The 18,098-nt window shown below is 44.0% G+C and overlaps 1 protein-coding gene across 1 annotated transcript in view; it reads left to right on the forward strand.

The window, feature by feature from the left end:
- The window catches only part of LOC139544185 (laminin subunit gamma-3-like), a 245,472-nt gene that overhangs the window by 106,571 nt on the left and 120,803 nt on the right, over window positions 1-18,098 (forward strand). The window contains exons 10-12 of the mRNA XM_071351006.1: window positions 8,132-8,330; window positions 11,015-11,124; window positions 15,179-15,415. Of these exons, the coding sequence (XP_071207107.1) occupies window positions 8,132-8,330; window positions 11,015-11,124; window positions 15,179-15,415 (546 nt within the window). The remainder of the gene's footprint in view (window positions 1-8,131; window positions 8,331-11,014; window positions 11,125-15,178; window positions 15,416-18,098) is intronic.

Genomic DNA, 18,098 nt, shown 5'->3' on the forward strand with positions numbered 1-18,098 from the left:
CCCTGATCCAGAACCAGCCACCTGTGCCTTAGTGCCTGACATGGTCATGGTCCATCTCTCTATCTACACCAGGCCATGCTGCTAACCCAGAAAACCAAGAGGGACATGTCCCCAAGAGAGGTATATTTCAGAATGCCAAGAGAGGGACATGCAGTTCTATCCTTTATATGGCTGGCCTCAATCGGGCCAGGGAGCATGTGGCTGGTGCAGGAGAGCAGGCTACGACATTAACCTCAGGAGCCAAAGGATTAGATCCCATATGTGTTCAATCTCCATCTCGATCCTTCCGAGGGCTCTCCTCGAGTGGGCACCAGTCAAAGGATTATGTGACTGGTTCTACACTGTATGACATAACCAAAGGATCACTTGTGGGTCTCATCTCCATCCTTCATTCCTATAGGGCTCGCCGAGAAGGGGCACCAGTCTAGGAAGAATGAAATTTGATTGGATAGTAAGTAATCTTTCAGCTCATGAGCCTGAGATTCCCTGGGGGCATCAAACCAGGTGGTGAGTTCAGATCCAGCCCAGCTCTCTGCCATCGGGAGAGATGGTGGGGAGGGATGGAGGGAGAGATGGTCATTAAGAGCTTCACTCGACATGAACGCCATCACAGAGTGTGCCATCACCTCAGCTTGGCAGGTTCTCACCTAAATAGGCTGGACACAGAGAGAGGGAGAGAAAGGGGGAGAAGGAGAGAGAAATGGATATGGAGGGAGAAGGGAGAGAGGGAGCATACTGGCAGGAGAGAAAGGGAGAGGGGAAAAGGAGAGAAAGAGACAGGAGAGAGAGGAGGGTAAGCACAAAAGGACGAGGGAGAGAGTGGGAGAAGTTTCAGTATACATCCTCTGCAGTAACGTTCCTGCCAAGCTTCCTGGACAGGCTGCCTCTGCGCTGGATGTGAGCCCTAGAACGTTCAGGACAAACCTTCACCCATCACCCTGAATGGAGTCCTAAACTCAGCAAAAACAGAAACGCTTTTTCAGAACCCTGTCTTTCAAAGATAATTCGTAAAAATCCAAATAACTTCACAGATCTTCCTTGTAAAGGGTTTAAATACTGTTTCCCATGCTTGTTCAATGAACCATAAACAATTAATGAACATGCACCTGTGGAACGGTCGTTAAGACACTAACAGCTTACAGACAGTTGGCAATTAAGTTCACAATTATGAAAACTTAGGACACTAAAGAGGCCTTTCTCCTGACTCTGAAAAACACCAAAAGAAAGATGCCCAGGGTCCCTGTTCATCTGTGTGAACGTGCCTTAGGCATGCTGCAAGGAGGCATGAGGACTGCAGATGTGGCCAGGGCAATAAATTACGATGTCCATACTGTGAGACGCCTAAGACAGCGCTACAGGGAGACAGGACGGACAACCAATCGTCTTCGCCGTGGCAGACCACGTGTAACAACACCTGCACAGGATCGGTACATCCAAACATCACACCTGCGGGACAGGTACAGGATGGCAACAACAACTGCCCGGGTTACACCGGGAATGCACAATCCCTCCATCAGTGCTCAGACTGTCCGCAATAGGTTGAGAGAGGCTGGACTGAGGGCTTGTAGGCCTGTTGTAAGGCAGACCAGACAGGACTGGCAAAAAGTGCTCTTCACTGACGAGTCGCAGTTTTGTCTCACCAGGGGTGATGGTCGGATTCGCGTTTATCGTCGAAGGAATGAGCGTTACACCGAGGCCTGTACTCTGGTCTGGGACGGTGTGTCACAGCATCATCGGACTGAGCTTGTTGTCATTGCAGGCAATCTCAACGCTGGGCGTTACAGGGAAGACATGTGGTACCCTTCCTGCAGGCTCATCCTGACATGACCCTCCACCATGACAATGTCACCAGCCATACTGCTCGTTCTGTGCGTGATTTCCTGCAAGACAGGAATATCAGTTTTCTGCCATGGCCAGCGAAGAGCCCGGATCTCAATCCCATTGAGCACGTCTGGGACCTGTTGGATCGGAGGGTGAGGGCTAGGGCCATTCCCCCCAGAAATGTCTGGGAACTTGCAGGTGCCTTGGTGGAAGAGTGGGGTAACATCTCACAGCAAGAACTGCCAAATCTGGTGCAGTCCATGAGGAGGAGATGCACTGCAGATACTGACTGTTACTTTGATTTTGACCCCCCCTTTGTTCAGGGACACATTATTCCATTTCTGTTAGTCACATGTCTGTGGAACTTGTTCCGTTTATGTCTCAGTTGTTGAATCTTGTTATGTTCATACAAATATTTACTCATGTTAGGTTTGAAAATACATGCAGTTGACAGTGAGAGGACGTTTCTTTTTTTGCTGAGTTTAGAATGTTCAAGATAATCTACCTCTATGACCCCCACTTAACATCACTGGCGCACTCTCATTAGCTGTACATTACCATATCAGACTCCATTACACCCACAAAGTAGATTATGTTTTTGGGGTGTTTTTAGAGAAGAAAACATTGCTATAATGGCACATTGTGTGTGTGTGTGTGTGTGTGTATGTGTGTATGTGTGTGTGTGTGTGTGTGTGTGTGTGTGTGTGTGTGTGTGTGTGTGTGTGTGTGTGTGTGTGTGTGTGTGTGTGTGTGTGTGTGTGTGTGTGTGTGTGTGTGTGTGTGTGTGTGTGTGTGTGTGTGTGTGTGTGTGTGTGTGTGTGTGTGTGTGTTTAGAGTAGGTCACCGGACTCGCGGACACTCTCTCTTTCTCCTTCTCTTTAAGCTGGGTAAAGTTAAAGCTTGTCTGTTCACGTATTGCTTTCATGCCCATTGCACGGCAGTCATGTCAGTTAGAGGCCTCCATGGGACTTAAAGTTGTTTGTGTGAGACGGCGGCTATCTAGTTGAAATAGAGTTGATTAATTAGTTTGGAGAGAGTCTAAACCCTTGATTGATCGCAGGACTCCTCTACCGTTCATCAAATGTCACTGGGACGTCAGGCATCTTGGCAGAGAATTTGTCTGTCCCTGGAAGGGGGTCAGTGGAGTTCAGGTTGAGCACATCACTTATAACAGACACACAGAGATTGAAAAGGCACATTCAAAACACACACACACACAGACACACACACACACACAGACACACACACACACACACACACACACATAAACAACACACACACACTCACTGCGTGCACATTGAGTGGAAGCAGAAAACAATGTCGTTCTGACTCACAGAACTGGCTGGTAGTGCTCTGTTATCGCCTGTCTGTTTCTCTCCTGTGACAAACCCATTAATAGTAATCCATGTTAATGGTACAATGGCATATGTGACTCGTTTCAGGAAGTGCCTATGTCGTGCGTCACTAGTTCACAGGAGAGCCATTTGAACGTAGACTTTTTTATGTTTTGGCAGAAATGCCCTCTGGAACATGTGAACTTTCATGTACATTAATAACAAACGTGTATGCCATCTGTAAATACAAATAAAATTGTTAAATTACGAGCCTAGTTGGTTTAGCCACAGAAAAGGAATGCAACCTTGCCTCTGGCCATGATAGTCTGAGATTATTTTTTATTTCTTATTTTACTAGGCAAGTCAGTTAAGAACAAATTCTTATTTTCAATGATGGCCTAGGAACAGTGGGTTAACTGCCTTGTTCAGGGGTAGAACAACAGATTTTTACCTTGTCAGCTTGGGGATTCAATCTTGCAACCTTTCGGTTACTAGTCCAATGCTCTAACCACTAGGCTGTCCAGCCGAATGACTGGGCTGGACATGCCGAGAGGTGAGTTTGAATTGGTCTGCCATGTAGCTAGCTTCTGTCTATAACATGAGCTGCTCAGTATGCAGTTCTACTATCTTTCAAAAAAAGATATCACGTAGTAGAACTGCATAAGTGCTGTTCTCCACTTTCTGGAAGACAAAGTTTTGAAATCAGTGGAATTAGAGTATGATAGCTAGATGGAGTATGACAGGAGATCGAGAAAATTCTGCCGTTTGATTGCAAACATGCAGATGGAGTCGAAAAGAGAACACACAGAAGGCTGTTGTATAAAACATCTACCAACTAAGGGCAACCATGGCATCCATGACAGAGAGGGAGAAGCGTCCATCCATGTATACGGGTAAGATAATCTAGATAGCTACATTTTCAGATATTACACGTTAATAGGTGTTCCAAAACATTCAAAGGCAATTTTCTCAATAGTGAGGTTACAAGTTTATCAACTTTCAAAGTATAATTACTTTCCCATTGTTTCTCAACTGTAGTGTATGATATACCCTTTTCTAGCTCTGAGTCTCTGCTTTGTCCAATGTAAAAAAACAAAATTTCAAATGTTGCTACATAATACCAAATCGAGCTGGTCGGTCACATATTTTGGCTAGTTTTCACCAGTTGATGTACCATTAGAGCTAGCCAAAAGTTGTCTAACATTAGCTAGCTAGTTAGCTCACTAACTTTAGCTATTATTTTTGCCTCAATCACATGACACATGAATCAAACACTGAAACCAGAGGCCAAGTGATTGAAGATCGATATTCTTATGTTTTTTGACAGAGCATTGAGAGTTTTTTTTGTCAGTATAGCAATGTAACATTATTGGTCTGTCACTTTACCTAGCTAATTCCTTACTTTTCACACTGCCACAGTATAAACACCTCTACAGGCTACACTGTCATGGTGCACAGTCAGTACACAACATTATGATCATCATGTCTTAGCAGGATCAGATGTGACAGGTGTCCCAGCAGGGTCAGACTGCCAGGGAAGACAAGTCTACGGAGCTCAGGTGAATTTTGCAGTATATTATAACAGTCAGTGAACGGATACAAAGTTCCATCTTGAGTTGATGGGTAGACTACAGTCTGGGATCTGGGAATAATGGTCATCTCAATTATTGAACCATTGATTCTATTCTTAGATAATATAATGAATAAATGTACACCGAGGTCATTCTTTGTCATGCCTCATCTGAGCAGGATTATATGTTGACTGGGGTCTCAGCAGGATCAGGCAACCAGGGAAGACCAGTCTGTGACAGCGCTGAGGTGAACTTTTGCAGATACAACACTTTATTCTCTCTAAGCAGCAAACACTGGACAAGCCAGAAGCTTCAAATATTAAACTATGTTAAGGTAGTCTGACAAACCTCTAAAGTTGAATTCCAAACTGCAACAAAAGGATTGATAGAGGCTTTTCTCAATGATACAAAACATGTCATACAAAAATGTCAGGAAGACCTGGGAGACACTATTGATGATGATGAATCTATACAGATATGTTTGAATGCCCAGTCATGTTCATTTAATCTTAGACATAAATTACTGCAGTTACAGAACGTACTATATTCCAGTGAAACTGAATATCATGCACTCAGAAATGTAAGTCCTTTGCTGAAGGTGTAAAACACAGAAGGGGAAATATTTGCATATGCTATGATCTTGTGAAGGCTGGCTGAAATCTGGCAAAGAGTATGTTCTTTTATCTCAGCATGTCTACAGATTCTCCCTTCTTCCTGTTTTTGTTTGCTTGGAAATGTTGATACTGGAGACTGTTATCAGAAGAACCTGTGTAACCTTATGTATCACTAGATTTGAATTATTACAAGATTAAGAGTATACAGTGCAACTTTCATAAGGTCTGTGTGCCTAATATGGAATACTGCATGACAAAAGGGATCTGTATTGAAAACATTAGCTGTTTTTAGTCGAGCAGTTACAAATAGATTTTTTTTTCATGGCACAAGGCCACCTGTGTGATTTGTGCTTGTCTCAGTGGACTAATCCATTGAGGAAGCCGCGGGGATGCCACAGTCCAAGAAAATAGGGATTGTGGCTCAGATGCACAAGGCACGTCTCTCTGCCGCCATTTCGTGGCTTTTCATTGTTTCATAACTTCATTGTGTGCATTGTTTGCTGTGTCTATCAATTCCCCATTACATATATCACCAGTAGTAGCCTGCATTTAGCCTTCCATTAATTCCCATAATTTATCATCTGCAAAGTTTGTTTAGGTACAGTCATTTCTGTTAATGCATTCAAAATATTATTATTACTGTCTTTTACCGTTGTCATTGTCGGAGTGAACATGTGTTTTGCAGAACCCACAACCTATGCTACACTTGTGAGAAGTGTTTTTGTTTATTTCATTCCATTTACGAGTTTTGTGAATTTATTAATCGTCTTTTATTTGACACGCTCCTGTCAATGTTGAGTAAGGACGTCCACCTGATTACACATACTGTATAGAAGTACTGTAGGATTAGTCTACCTGGCTGTGCGCAAATGTAGGCCTATAAATGTGCCCATTTGGGGATGTCTGATAACCCAGTCCAACAGACCATCAGACCATAAACCCAGTCCAACAGACCATCAGCCCATAAACTCAGTCCAACAGACCATCAGACCATAAACCCAGTCCAACAGACCATCAGACCATAAACCCAGTCCAACAGACCATCAGACCATAAACTCAGTCCAACAGACCATCAGACCATAAACCCAGTCCAACAGACCATCAGACCATAAACCCAGTCCAACAGACCATCAGACCATAAACCCAGTCCAACAGACCATCAGCCCATAAACCCAGTCCAACAGACCATCAGACCATAAACCCAGTCCAACAGACCATCAGACCATAAACCCTGTCCCTCAGACCATCAGCCCATAAACCCAGTCCAACAGACCATCAGCCCATAAACCCAGTCCAACAGACCATCAGCCCATACACCCAGAGAGCAGTCATCCGGCACTGGGCAGTGTGCTTGGGATGATAAAGGCTGGTCCTCCAAGTATCAGATGTGACTGTGAGGTGAGCAGACGTGTGTGTGTGTGTGTGTGTGTGTGTGTGTGTGTGTGTGTGTGTGTGTGTGTGTGTGTGTGTGTGTGTGTGTGTGTGTGTGTGTGTGTGTGTGTGTGTGTGTGTGTGTGTGTGTGTGTGTGTGTGTGTGTGTGTGTGTGTGTGTGTGTGTGTGTGTGTGGTCAGACTGCAGCCTCGGGTACCACGTACCACCCACAGGATCACCTTCTGACATCCACTGCAGCCCTGACAATACCAGAAGAGACTAGAATACATGACACACACAAATACACTCAAAACACACTACCTCAGCCACCCACAGACTGATAGTGGAGGTTGCACTGCTGCAGCACAGACCTGGGTTCAAATATAATTTGACTGAGCTTGCCTTTTGCAATAGCACCAATAGAAACGTCCCAAAAGTACAAGCCCAGCCCAACTGTCACTCCAGGGAGGCTAAGCAAATGCTCAAAGCATTTTTTTAGATTTCAAATAGTTTGAACACAGGTCTGCTGCAGTATCATTCACACTGTGGCATATTATGCTGTTTCGTATTGCCTTACTGAGAAATGTCTGCCTCGTTAATAAAAGTGCACTGCTCTTTTTATTGCTGCAATCAATCTTGAATGATGGATGCTTATCCATCTCCTCTTAGCATACTGATTATTGTTTTATTTTTACATATTTCCACAAACAGCATTTTATTGAGTCTCTCACCTCACCCACCTATAACTCAAGATGTTGTATATTTCAGGGATAGTTTTCCAATGTGTTGTTTTATTAGAGTCTATTTGGGCTCCCTGGCTGCTGATCATGTTGTATGCTGTGAGTGTGCTGGTTTGAAAAGTGGTTGGAATGTGTGTGTGTGTGTGTACGCATTGCTTGGTGTGTGCGTGTGTGTGTGTGTGTGTGTGTGTGTGTGTGTGTGTGTGTGTGTGTGTGTGTGTGTGTGTGTGTGTGTGTGTGTGTGTGTGTGTGTGTGTGTGTGTGTGTGTGTGTGTGTGTGTGTGTGTGTGTGCGTGCGTGCGTGCGTGTGTGCGTGTGTGTGTGCAGCTCTTTGAAGTGGTGTTAATGTGCTGTAATGAGGGTAATTACAGCCAGACTCCCACTGTGATCTCTGTGGGCTACAAGATCCTCAGCCCTCGCACTTTACCATACATACACACACACACACTCTCTCTCCCTCACACACTCACCCCAACGTGGAACCTCTCTCTCAACGTGGACCCTCTCTCAATTGAAATCCCACACAGTAATGATAAGAGGTTCTCTGTCTCTCTCTGTCTCTGTCTCTGTCTCTGTCTCTGTCTCTCTGTCTCTCTTTCTCTCTTTCTCTCTTTCTCTCTGGGAGGATGTGAGATAGCTAAAAGCATGTCTGTTTGTCTGTCTCCCCTCCCTCCTGTAGAGAGGTTCCTGGGGAACCATCTCCTGAGCTACGGCCAGCTCCTTTCCCTGACCTTCACGGCCGAGGCCCAGTACCTCCTCCCTCACAGTGTCACAGTGCTCCTGGAAGGATCGGGAACCACCCTGTCAGCTGACCTTTCACCCCAACATGGACCTGTCCACCAGCCGGGCCTCGCTCCCGAGCACACCTTCACTCTCAGGTAAACCTGTGTAAGGCGGCAACATTAGCTGAAGTGTGCATATGTGAGTGTGGTATATGTGTATAGCATGTGTGCACGTGTGTATGACATACTACAAGGCTACTACCACTGTGCTACTATACATGATATTACACATGTCACACATACAGTAGAGTCCTGAACCTCAGACTGTGAATGAACAGTACCATCTTCATGGCAATATGATCCCTATCTGGATTGAGATACTATGGAATCTGCCTTATGGCTTTGTGTCAGACATAGTCGTGTCCTTTCTGGTTACTGTGCACCACTAAAGGTGTCCTTATGCTTCCCATCCAAAACAGTTCAGAACAGTTTGTGCATATTTTATGACGATATTTGGTGTCGTTTTTTTTTCTGCTGTTCGTGCAAAACATGTTTTTTCTGAGCCAAGCCGAAGTTTGGAGCCAACGTCTACACACCTTCATCGGGTCAACAGTAAAGATTCTTCAATTAAGTGTTTGTTGTCATTCAATAATAGACTACTCTTTTTCATGCAATTTTTTTCCCTTGTGAAATACTGCACCAATCATCTTAGTTAGATGTAAAATTGCACGACTAAGATATCCTCTGCAAAAAATAAATAATGAATGACAGACTTCTTGAGTTATCTTAGATATATTTTGACTACTTTTTCAAGCAAAGGTATTTTTAGGGAGTAGGCGAGCACATTCATTCAATTCACCTAGCCAAGTTCGACTAGGCGCCAGCCAAACCGAAGCATGCGGAAGACTTAATGAGTTCTCCCCTGCCCCCCAGCCCTTGTTGAAGGGGCAGTTTGGTTCCCCCCTTAAAGCAGCGGGGCCCGGGGACAGGAGTGTCATTAAGTGGGCCATCTATGGAGACAGGCTCCACACACGTCATTAGAGAGACAGATATCTGTCCCTACACACCCTCTCTCACACACACACACACACACACACACACACACACACACACACACACACACACACACACACACACACACACACACACACACACACACACACACACACACACACACACACACACACACACACACACACACACACACACACACACACACACACACACACACACACACACAGCATCCCCTCCTGCTGGAGCTCTCTTCCTGGCTCCACACGGTTGAGCTGGATCAGCTGGGAAGTGGAGTGGTGTGTGTGTGTTTGTGTGTGTGTATCCATGCCTGTGTTTGTGTCATTTGACTGCAGACAATAACACAACACACACTTCCCCATCCCTTGGCTATGTACTCTGAGTGACAGATAGCATGCTGTATGTTATGACTGTGAGCCTGCATGTGTTGTGTGAATGTGTTGAATGTATTAGCCAGGATAAGTGGCTCTGTGTTTCCAGCAGACACCAGGATCATTTATAATCACAGGGAGTAGGGGGGTGGATAGGGGTGTTCAGAGACTGAGGGGGTGGTTGATGCCCACATGTTAAATAGTGTTGGAGGAGTTAGCCTTTGTTGTTCTCCATTACAGTGCAGACTGTAGGGAGACACAACGGGTGGATACTTTTCATTCTAAATGTGTAAACATGTTTGTGTATTCTGGTTATCTTCTCTTCATCTTCATCCTCTATTTTCTCTTCTTCTCCTCATCTCTCTCTCCTCTCTGCCCCTCTGTGTCTCTATCTATCTGTGTATGTGTGTGTGTGTTTGGTATTACTATCCTTGTTAGGACCAGAAGTCCTCACAGGGATGGTAAAATAAGGAACATTTGGGGTCATTTCGCAGGTCCCCACAAGGTAAAAGGCTATTTTAGGGTTAGGGGTTAGAATTGGGATTAGGGTTAAGGTTAGGGATTTGAGGTTAAGGTTAGGGTTAGGGTTAAGGTTAGGGTTAGGGTTAGGGTTAGGATAAGGGTTAGGATTAGGTTTAGGGTTAGGGAAATTGGGATTTTGAATGGGAATCCGTTGTTTGGTCCCCACAAAGATAGTTAAACAAACACGTGTGTGTATGTTAGTGTCTGTCTATGTGTGGGCTCCCACCACACACTATGCACAGACCTCCAGTGGATTCCTGGTCACCTGATGATGTTCCTCTCATACTAGCATTCCTTAATTACTGTCTCAGTGTCTCTGGCTCTGCCCGGCTCTGATTAGAACCAAAATGGCCACTGCTCCATAGGGAAGACATGGCAGAGAGTTCTCTCACTTTCACATCAACCCCTGCTTATCGCTACACAGCAGCAGAGCAGCAGCTCCATTACGGGGGGCTGTGAGGCTGTGTTTCTAATTGTCTCCCTTTATAACTATGGCAGTCTAGGGGCCGGGGAACGAGGACCTCTGTAGAGGGGGAGAGGTCTGTGTGGTCCATAGACTGGACACATTTTTTCACATACAGAGGAAATGTAATATACTGTCAACACTAACTCATAGACACAGAGGACATATAGCGGATATACCTTGCCCAAATATAACACATTCACACACAGGACAGAGTAGGAGCTGTATGTCTAATGGACAGCTTCCACATTCCCGTTACTAACACAAACATCCCATGCTACATTTCAGAGGGAGGACATAAGATAAGACTGATGCATTTATTAATTCCTACAAACATACTGCACGTAATGATACTGTACAAACATGTTGCGGGCCTCGGTAATCATAGGGGCCTCAGTAAACGTAGGGGCCTCAGTAATCATGGAGCTGTGTTTGTGTTTGTTTTCCTCCAGACTTCACAAGGAGGAGACGAGGCTGAGGCCTTCTTTGTCTGCCTTCCAGTTCCACCATCTTCTCTTCAACCTCACTGCTATACAGATCAGCAACGCAGGAGGACACAACTGTAAGTGTGTGTGTGTGTGTGTTTACATGCGTGCATGTGTGTAAGAGTGGGTGTGTATAAGTGTGTGTGCATACATGCAATGGGTACACGTCAAGCTAGCGTGTTGTTCATTATTTGTGCCTCCTGTACCCTATCACTAACCAAAGTAAAACAAATCCATCAGAAGAGTCATTGAGCTGGATGTGGTTCCTCTCTACCCTGTCAGTTCATTAATGGACAGCAGTCTGCTTCCTACTACTTGCTCTCAACCGGCTGCCCTCTCGTTGGCTCCGGCCTCTTCTGGAAGATCTCAGAGGAGAATTTGCGTGGTAACACCCCTTGGCCTCGTGAACATCAGCTGTCAAGTTATTTCACTGGCAGGGGAAGTTCAGTACCAGAACTCTATCTCACTTAGTAACACTGCCTCAGTCACTCTCATATGGACCACATGCACCCACGTACGTACACACACACATACACGCACACACACTCTTTCTAGTTTATACACACAACCACTTTGAGACTATTAAATGCAACAGAGGCACCCACGCACATTTTCATTACCAGTTAAGGCCTACTTTATATCGCTGAGTGTTCAACACACGCTTGCTCTCACTGAAGCATTGAATTGTGCCAAATTCATCTATGCAAGAGCAGCAGGACTTCTGCTCACAGATATTGCCTGTCTGTACTTCCATATCCTCTGCTCTTTAATGGAGTGGGTGGGGGTACAGTCTGATTCTCTGTCTCTCTCTCTCTCTCTCTCTCTCTCTCTCTCTCTCTCTCTCTCTCTCTCTCTCTCTCTCTCTCTCTCTCTCTCTCTCTCTCTCTCTCTCTCTCTCTCTCTCTCTCTCTCTCTCTCTCTCTCTCTCTCTCTCTCTCTCTGTGTCTCTCTCTCTCTCTCTCTGTGTCTCTCTCTCTCTCTCTCTGTGTCTCTGTCTCTCTGTCTCTCTGTCTCTCTGTCTCTGTCTCTGTCTCTCTGTCTCTCTGTCTCTGTCTCTCTGTCTCTCTGTCTCTCTCTCTCTCTCTGTCTCTCTCTCTCTCTCTGTCTCTCTGTCTCTCTGTCTCTCTGTCTCTCTGTCTCTGTGTCTCTGTGTCTCTGTCTCTGTGTCTGTCTCTCAATTCAATTCAATTCAATTCAAGGGGCTTTATTGGCATGGGAAACATGTGTTAACATTGCCAAAGCAAGTGAGGTAGGTAATATACAAAAGTCAAATAAACAATAAAAATGAACAGTAAACATTACACATACAGAAGTTTCAAAACAATAAAGACATTACAAATGTCATATTATATATATGCAGTGTTGTAACAATGTACAAATGGTTAAAGCACACAAGTTAAAATAAATAAACATAAATATGGGTTGTATTTACAGTGGTGTTTGTTCTTCACTGGTTGCCCTTTTCTTGTGGCAACAGGTCACAAATCTTGCTGCTGTGATGGCACACTGTGGAATTTCACCCAGTAGATATGGGAGTTTATCAAAATTGGATTTGTTTTCGAATTCCTTGTGGATCTGTGTAATCTGAGGGAAATATGTCTCTCTAATATGGTCATACATTGGGCAGGAGGTTAGGAAGTGCAGCTCAGTTTCCACCTCATTTTGTGGGCAGTGTGCACATAGCCTGTCTTCTCTTGAGAGCCATGTCTGCCTACGGCGGCCTTTCTCAATAGCAAGGCTATGCTCACTGAGTCTGTACATAGTCAAAGCTTTCCTTAAGTTTGGGTCAGTCACAGTGGTCAGGTATTCTGCCACTGTGTACTCTCTGTTTAGGGCCAAATAGCATTCTAGTTTGCTCTGTTTTTTTGTTAATTCTTTCCAATGTGTCAAGTAATTATCTTTTTGTTTTCTCATGATTTGGTTGGGTCTAATTGTGCTGTTGTCCTGGGGCTCTGTGGGGTGTGTTTGTGTTTGTGAACAGAGCCCTAGGACCAGCTTGCTCTAGGGGACTCTTCTCTCAGGTCTCATCTCTCTGTAGGTGATGGCTTTGTTATGGAAGGTTTGGGAATCGCTTCCTTTTAGGTGGTTGTAGAATTTAACGGCTCTTTTCTGGATTTTGATAATTAGTGGGTATCGGCCTAATTCTGCTCTGCATGCATTATTTGGTGTTCTACGTTGTACACGGAGGATATTTTTGCAGAATTCTGCATGCAGTCTCAATTTGGTGTCTCTCTCTCTCTCTCTCTCTCTCTCTCTCTCTCTCTCTCTCTCTCTCTCTCTCTCTCTCTCTCTCTCTCTCTCTCTCTCTCTCTCTCTCTCTCTCTCTCTCTCTCTCTCTGTCTAGGTCAGTGTACTGAGAGGATGTGAGAGGCATTACATTAGATTGGAGCACATAGATGACAGAACAGCTGTTAAAAGTCACCATCTATCACTTTAGTTAAAGCCACACACACCATCTCTCACATTGGGTCAAAGCCACACACACATTCACATACGCACTATGTGCATGCACACGCACACATGCACACTAATGTACACATGGATGCACACAGTCTCTCTCTCACACACACACACACACACACACACACACATTCACACAGCCTCTTTGTGCATTGCGTAGGAAAACACTGCTAATGATTTGTGTTCGGTCTCAAATGAATTCTCAAACAGTGTTAGTGCCTTATCTCCGCAGGCCGCCAAGCAAATGCTAATATGAAAATCCCACAAAGTGCAATTTCGCCTTTTTCTCCCTCCCTGCACCAAAAAACAGATTAAGACATTCATTATTATTTTAATGACAGGATTGTCTGTAGGCGATGGATGTCACATTGTTGGGTGAGGATCCTGTGTGACAGCTGAGTAGTGTTGAAGATGTAAGGTTAGGGTAGGAGGCTTCCACACAATCAGTAGAGGGAGAGGTGTGCCGGGTGGAGGGAGAGAGAGAGAGGAATGGAGAGAGGGGCAGAAAGAATGGGAGAGAGAGAGAGATGTAGAGAGAATGGAAAAGGGAGCGAGAAAAAGGGAAAGAGGGGAAGAGTGAGGGGGAGAGAGAGATGGAGAGAGGGAAAGGGGGATACCTAGTCAGTAGTACATCTGAATGCATTCAACTGAAATGTGTCTTACGCATTTAACCCAACCCCTCTGAATCAGAGAGGGGCGGGTGGCTGCCGAGAGACAGGGAGAAGGAGAGGGAGATGGTTTAACTGGCGGCCAGGAGTCTGGTAGTCGGAGGGGATGAGTTGGTTGGGGGCTGATTTGCAGATGGTAAATGAACTGTGTTGGATCATTGCTTAAGGATCAGGGTGATCACGGCTTGTTAGAGGCCAAGGTCTCTCTCTTCCTGATGCTTATTCTGTCTTTTTTAAATGTCTCTTTCCCTCTCTCCCTTTCTCTCATTACACATTAATTCATTCATTCACACATTCTGTATGTTTGATCTCATGAAAATCCCACATCCCTTACTTACTCACCGTGATATACGCACGCACACACAAACATCCTCACTGGCACTGGTAAAGAGCCTCTGTTGAAAGCCCGGGCACTGGACCTTGAGTGGTGGTGGTAGTATTCTGTACAATGGCTGAGGAGGATTCAACCTGGACTATCCCCATCACTATTCATGGAGGAAGAGAGTAAAGAGGAATCAGTAATCCCAGTGGGTGCAGGCTCCCCCAATACCTCCACTTTTTCTTCTCTTCCTCTCCTCCTTTCCTCCTCCTCCTCTCTCGCTCCACTGCTCTGATTTATACATTTGTTTTATCAGAGATTCTCAGAGTGAGGTAGATAGGTATGTGCCCACATTTACATCACAAGAGCGCAGGTATGCACACACACACACACACACACACACACACACACACACACACACACACACACACACACACACACACACACACACACACACACACACACACACACACACACACACACACACACACACACACACACACACACACACACACATTTAACTTGGTTAAATTCCTAAATTAATCTTGTTTCTGATGATAAAACTAAGTATTAGTGGACCATTGTCTTCTGGATGTGAGAGTAGCCTTTTGAAGACGTTTGAGTATTCATGACCTCTCCAGATTTGGAGATAAAGTATTAATGATCTCCATCCTCTCTCCCCAGACACGTCCCAACTCTCAGGGGTAACCCTGGCTTCCGCTGCCCCCTTCTCCAGTCCTGTTACCCCCTCTACCCCCCCTGTTCCCTGGGTAGAGGTGTGTACATGCCCTCCTGGATTTGGGGGTCAGTTCTGTGAGCTCTGTGCCCCAGGATTCAGCAGAGAGGTCCCTAATGGAGGACCCCTGTCTCCCTGTGTGCCCTGCACCTGCCACCAGCATGGACCCTGCCACCCTGAGACAGGTAGGAGAAGTCTCTCGTGTTTTTCTTTTTTTCTTGTTCTCTCATTTTCTCATTCCCTCTCTATACCTCTATTTCTCTATACCTCTATTTCTCTCTTCTCTTAACCTCTTCTTTTTCCTTCTCCCCTCTTTTCTACTCGACTTTCCCTCTCTCTCAATTCAATTAAATTCAATAGACTTTATTGACATGGCAAGTTAAATGACTTACATTGTCAAAGTATACATATAACAAAAATGGTGGGACCAACAGCAATAAGAATAATAGTAGTGGGAATGGGATTACCATTAACAGCAACCACAACAACAATATTAATGAGAATAATAATAATACATTAAAGCAATAGCAGTAGACCAGTGTCAACATGACTGAGAAGAAACATGACATGGTATGAGAGCCAAAATACAACTAAATGGGAAATATTATTGACATTACATAGCACTTTTCACTGGCTGTCCCTCAGGTTGTGGCAGGAGAACACATTTAGTCTTTTCACCCAATAAATATTAGATCTTTGTCTCTATCTCTCTTCTGGAGCAGAGTGAGCACAGCCTGTCCTCTCTGGGCAGCCAAGTTTGCCTGTGACGACCGGTCTCTATAGCCAAACTGTGCTCACTGTGTCTGTACCTAGTCAGTGTTTTGCTCAGTTTTCGATCAGTCACAGCGGTCGATAGTCTGCCACCATGAACTGTCTGTTTAGAGCCAAATATCATTGAAGTTTACTTAGATTTTTTGTGATGTCTTTCCAATAGGTGATGTCTTTTTCTTTTTTCTTTGTGAGGAGTTGGTTGGACCAGATTTTCTGAGTGCTGTCCTGAGGCTCTATGGGGTTGGTTTGGGTTATTGAACTCTTTTCTTGTTTCATCTTGACATTGTAGGGATGTGTAATGAAATGTTTAGGGGTCACTTGTTTGGCTCTTTTTTCTATTTGAATAAGGAAAGGGTATTGGCCCAATTCTGCTCTACATGCGTTATTTGGTGGGTTTCTTTGCACTTGCAACACAGTCTTGCAAAACTCTGCATGCAGTATTTCGATTGGATGTTTGTCCCATTTGGTAAATTCATTATTATTGAGCGGACTCCATACTTCACTTCCATATAGAGCAATTGGTTCTTTTGCCAGATTCTAATTAGAATTTCGATTTTAATATTCCTTTTAATGGCATAGAATGCTCTTCTTGCTTTGTCTCTCAGCTCATTCACAGCCATGCGAAAGCTACCTGTGTTGCTGATATTTAGTCCTAGATACGTGTCGTTTTTGGTGTGTTCTAATAGAACTGTGTCGAAATATAATTAATATTTGTCATCCTGATTTCCGGACCTTTTATGGAATATCATTATATTCAGTTTCTTTAAGTTAACGGTCAGAGCCCAGGTCTGACCGAACCTGTGCAGATGATCTAGATGCTGCTGTAACCCCTCCTTAGTGGGAGACAGTAGCACCAGGTCATCTGCGAATAGCAGACACTCGATTTCAGTGTTGTGTAGGGTGAGAACAGGTGCTGCCGATTCTTCTAATGGTTTTTCAGATTGATTAATGTAGATGTTAAATAGTGTTGGCCTTATTGGGCAGACCTCTTTCACTACACGTCCCTCAGAGAAGAAGTCTGTTTGCTTGTTGCCAATTTTAACCGCACATTTGTTTTTAGTGTACATTGATTTAATAACATCATATGTTTTCCCTCCAATACCACTTTCTATTAGTTTATAAAAAACTTGAATTGAATCAAATGCTTTCTTGAAGTCTGCAAAACACAAGTAGATTTTGCCTTTGTTTTGGTTTACTTGTTGTTATTTAGAGTGTGCAGGGTGTAAATGTGGTCTGTTATACGATAATATATATTTTTTTATAATAATAATAAAATGTAAAAAAATTCAATTTGGCTTCCGCTTAGGATGTTGTGTTAATCAAGGAAATTATGTAGTCTGCAATTTATGATACTGCAGAGAAATACCCTAAGTTGCTGTTAACGCAAATTCCTCTGTAATTATTTGTGTCAAATTTGTCAACATTTTAATAGACTGGTGTGATCAGATCTTGGTTCCAAATATCAGGAAAAATACCTGAAGTGAGGATAATGTTGAAGAGTTTGAGTATAGCAAATTTGAATTTGTGGTCTGTATCTTTGATCATTTCATTTAAAATACCATCAGCACCACAGGCCTTTTTTGGTTGGAGAGTGCATAGTTTTTCCAATAATTATTTTTCTGTAACTGGGGTATCCACAGGATTCTGATAGTCTTTGACTGCTGATTCAAGGATTTGTAATTATTCTTGTATATCATTTTGTTCTGGGCTCTTTGTTAAATTGCTGTAGAAGTTTGCAAAGTGATTTCTCCACATACAGTGGGAAGAAACAGTATGTTAACCCTTTGGAATTACCTGGATTTCTGCATAAATTGGTCATAAAATTGTATCTGATCTTCATCTAGGTCACAACAATAGACAAACACAGTCTGCTTAAACTAATAACACACAAACTATTAATTGTTCATGTCTTTATTGAACACACCGTGTAAACATTCACAGTGCAGGTTGGAAAAAGTATATGAACCCATGGATTTAATAACTGGTTGACCCTACTTTGGCAGCAATCACCTCAACCAAACGTTTTCTGTAGTTGTGGATCAGACCTGCACAACAGTCAGGAGGAATTTTGGACCATTCCTCCTTACAAAACTGTTT

This window comes from Salvelinus alpinus, chromosome 18 (assembly GCF_045679555.1).
Source record: "Salvelinus alpinus chromosome 18, SLU_Salpinus.1, whole genome shotgun sequence".
In the NCBI taxonomy this organism is placed as follows: Eukaryota; Metazoa; Chordata; class Actinopteri; order Salmoniformes; family Salmonidae; genus Salvelinus; species Salvelinus alpinus.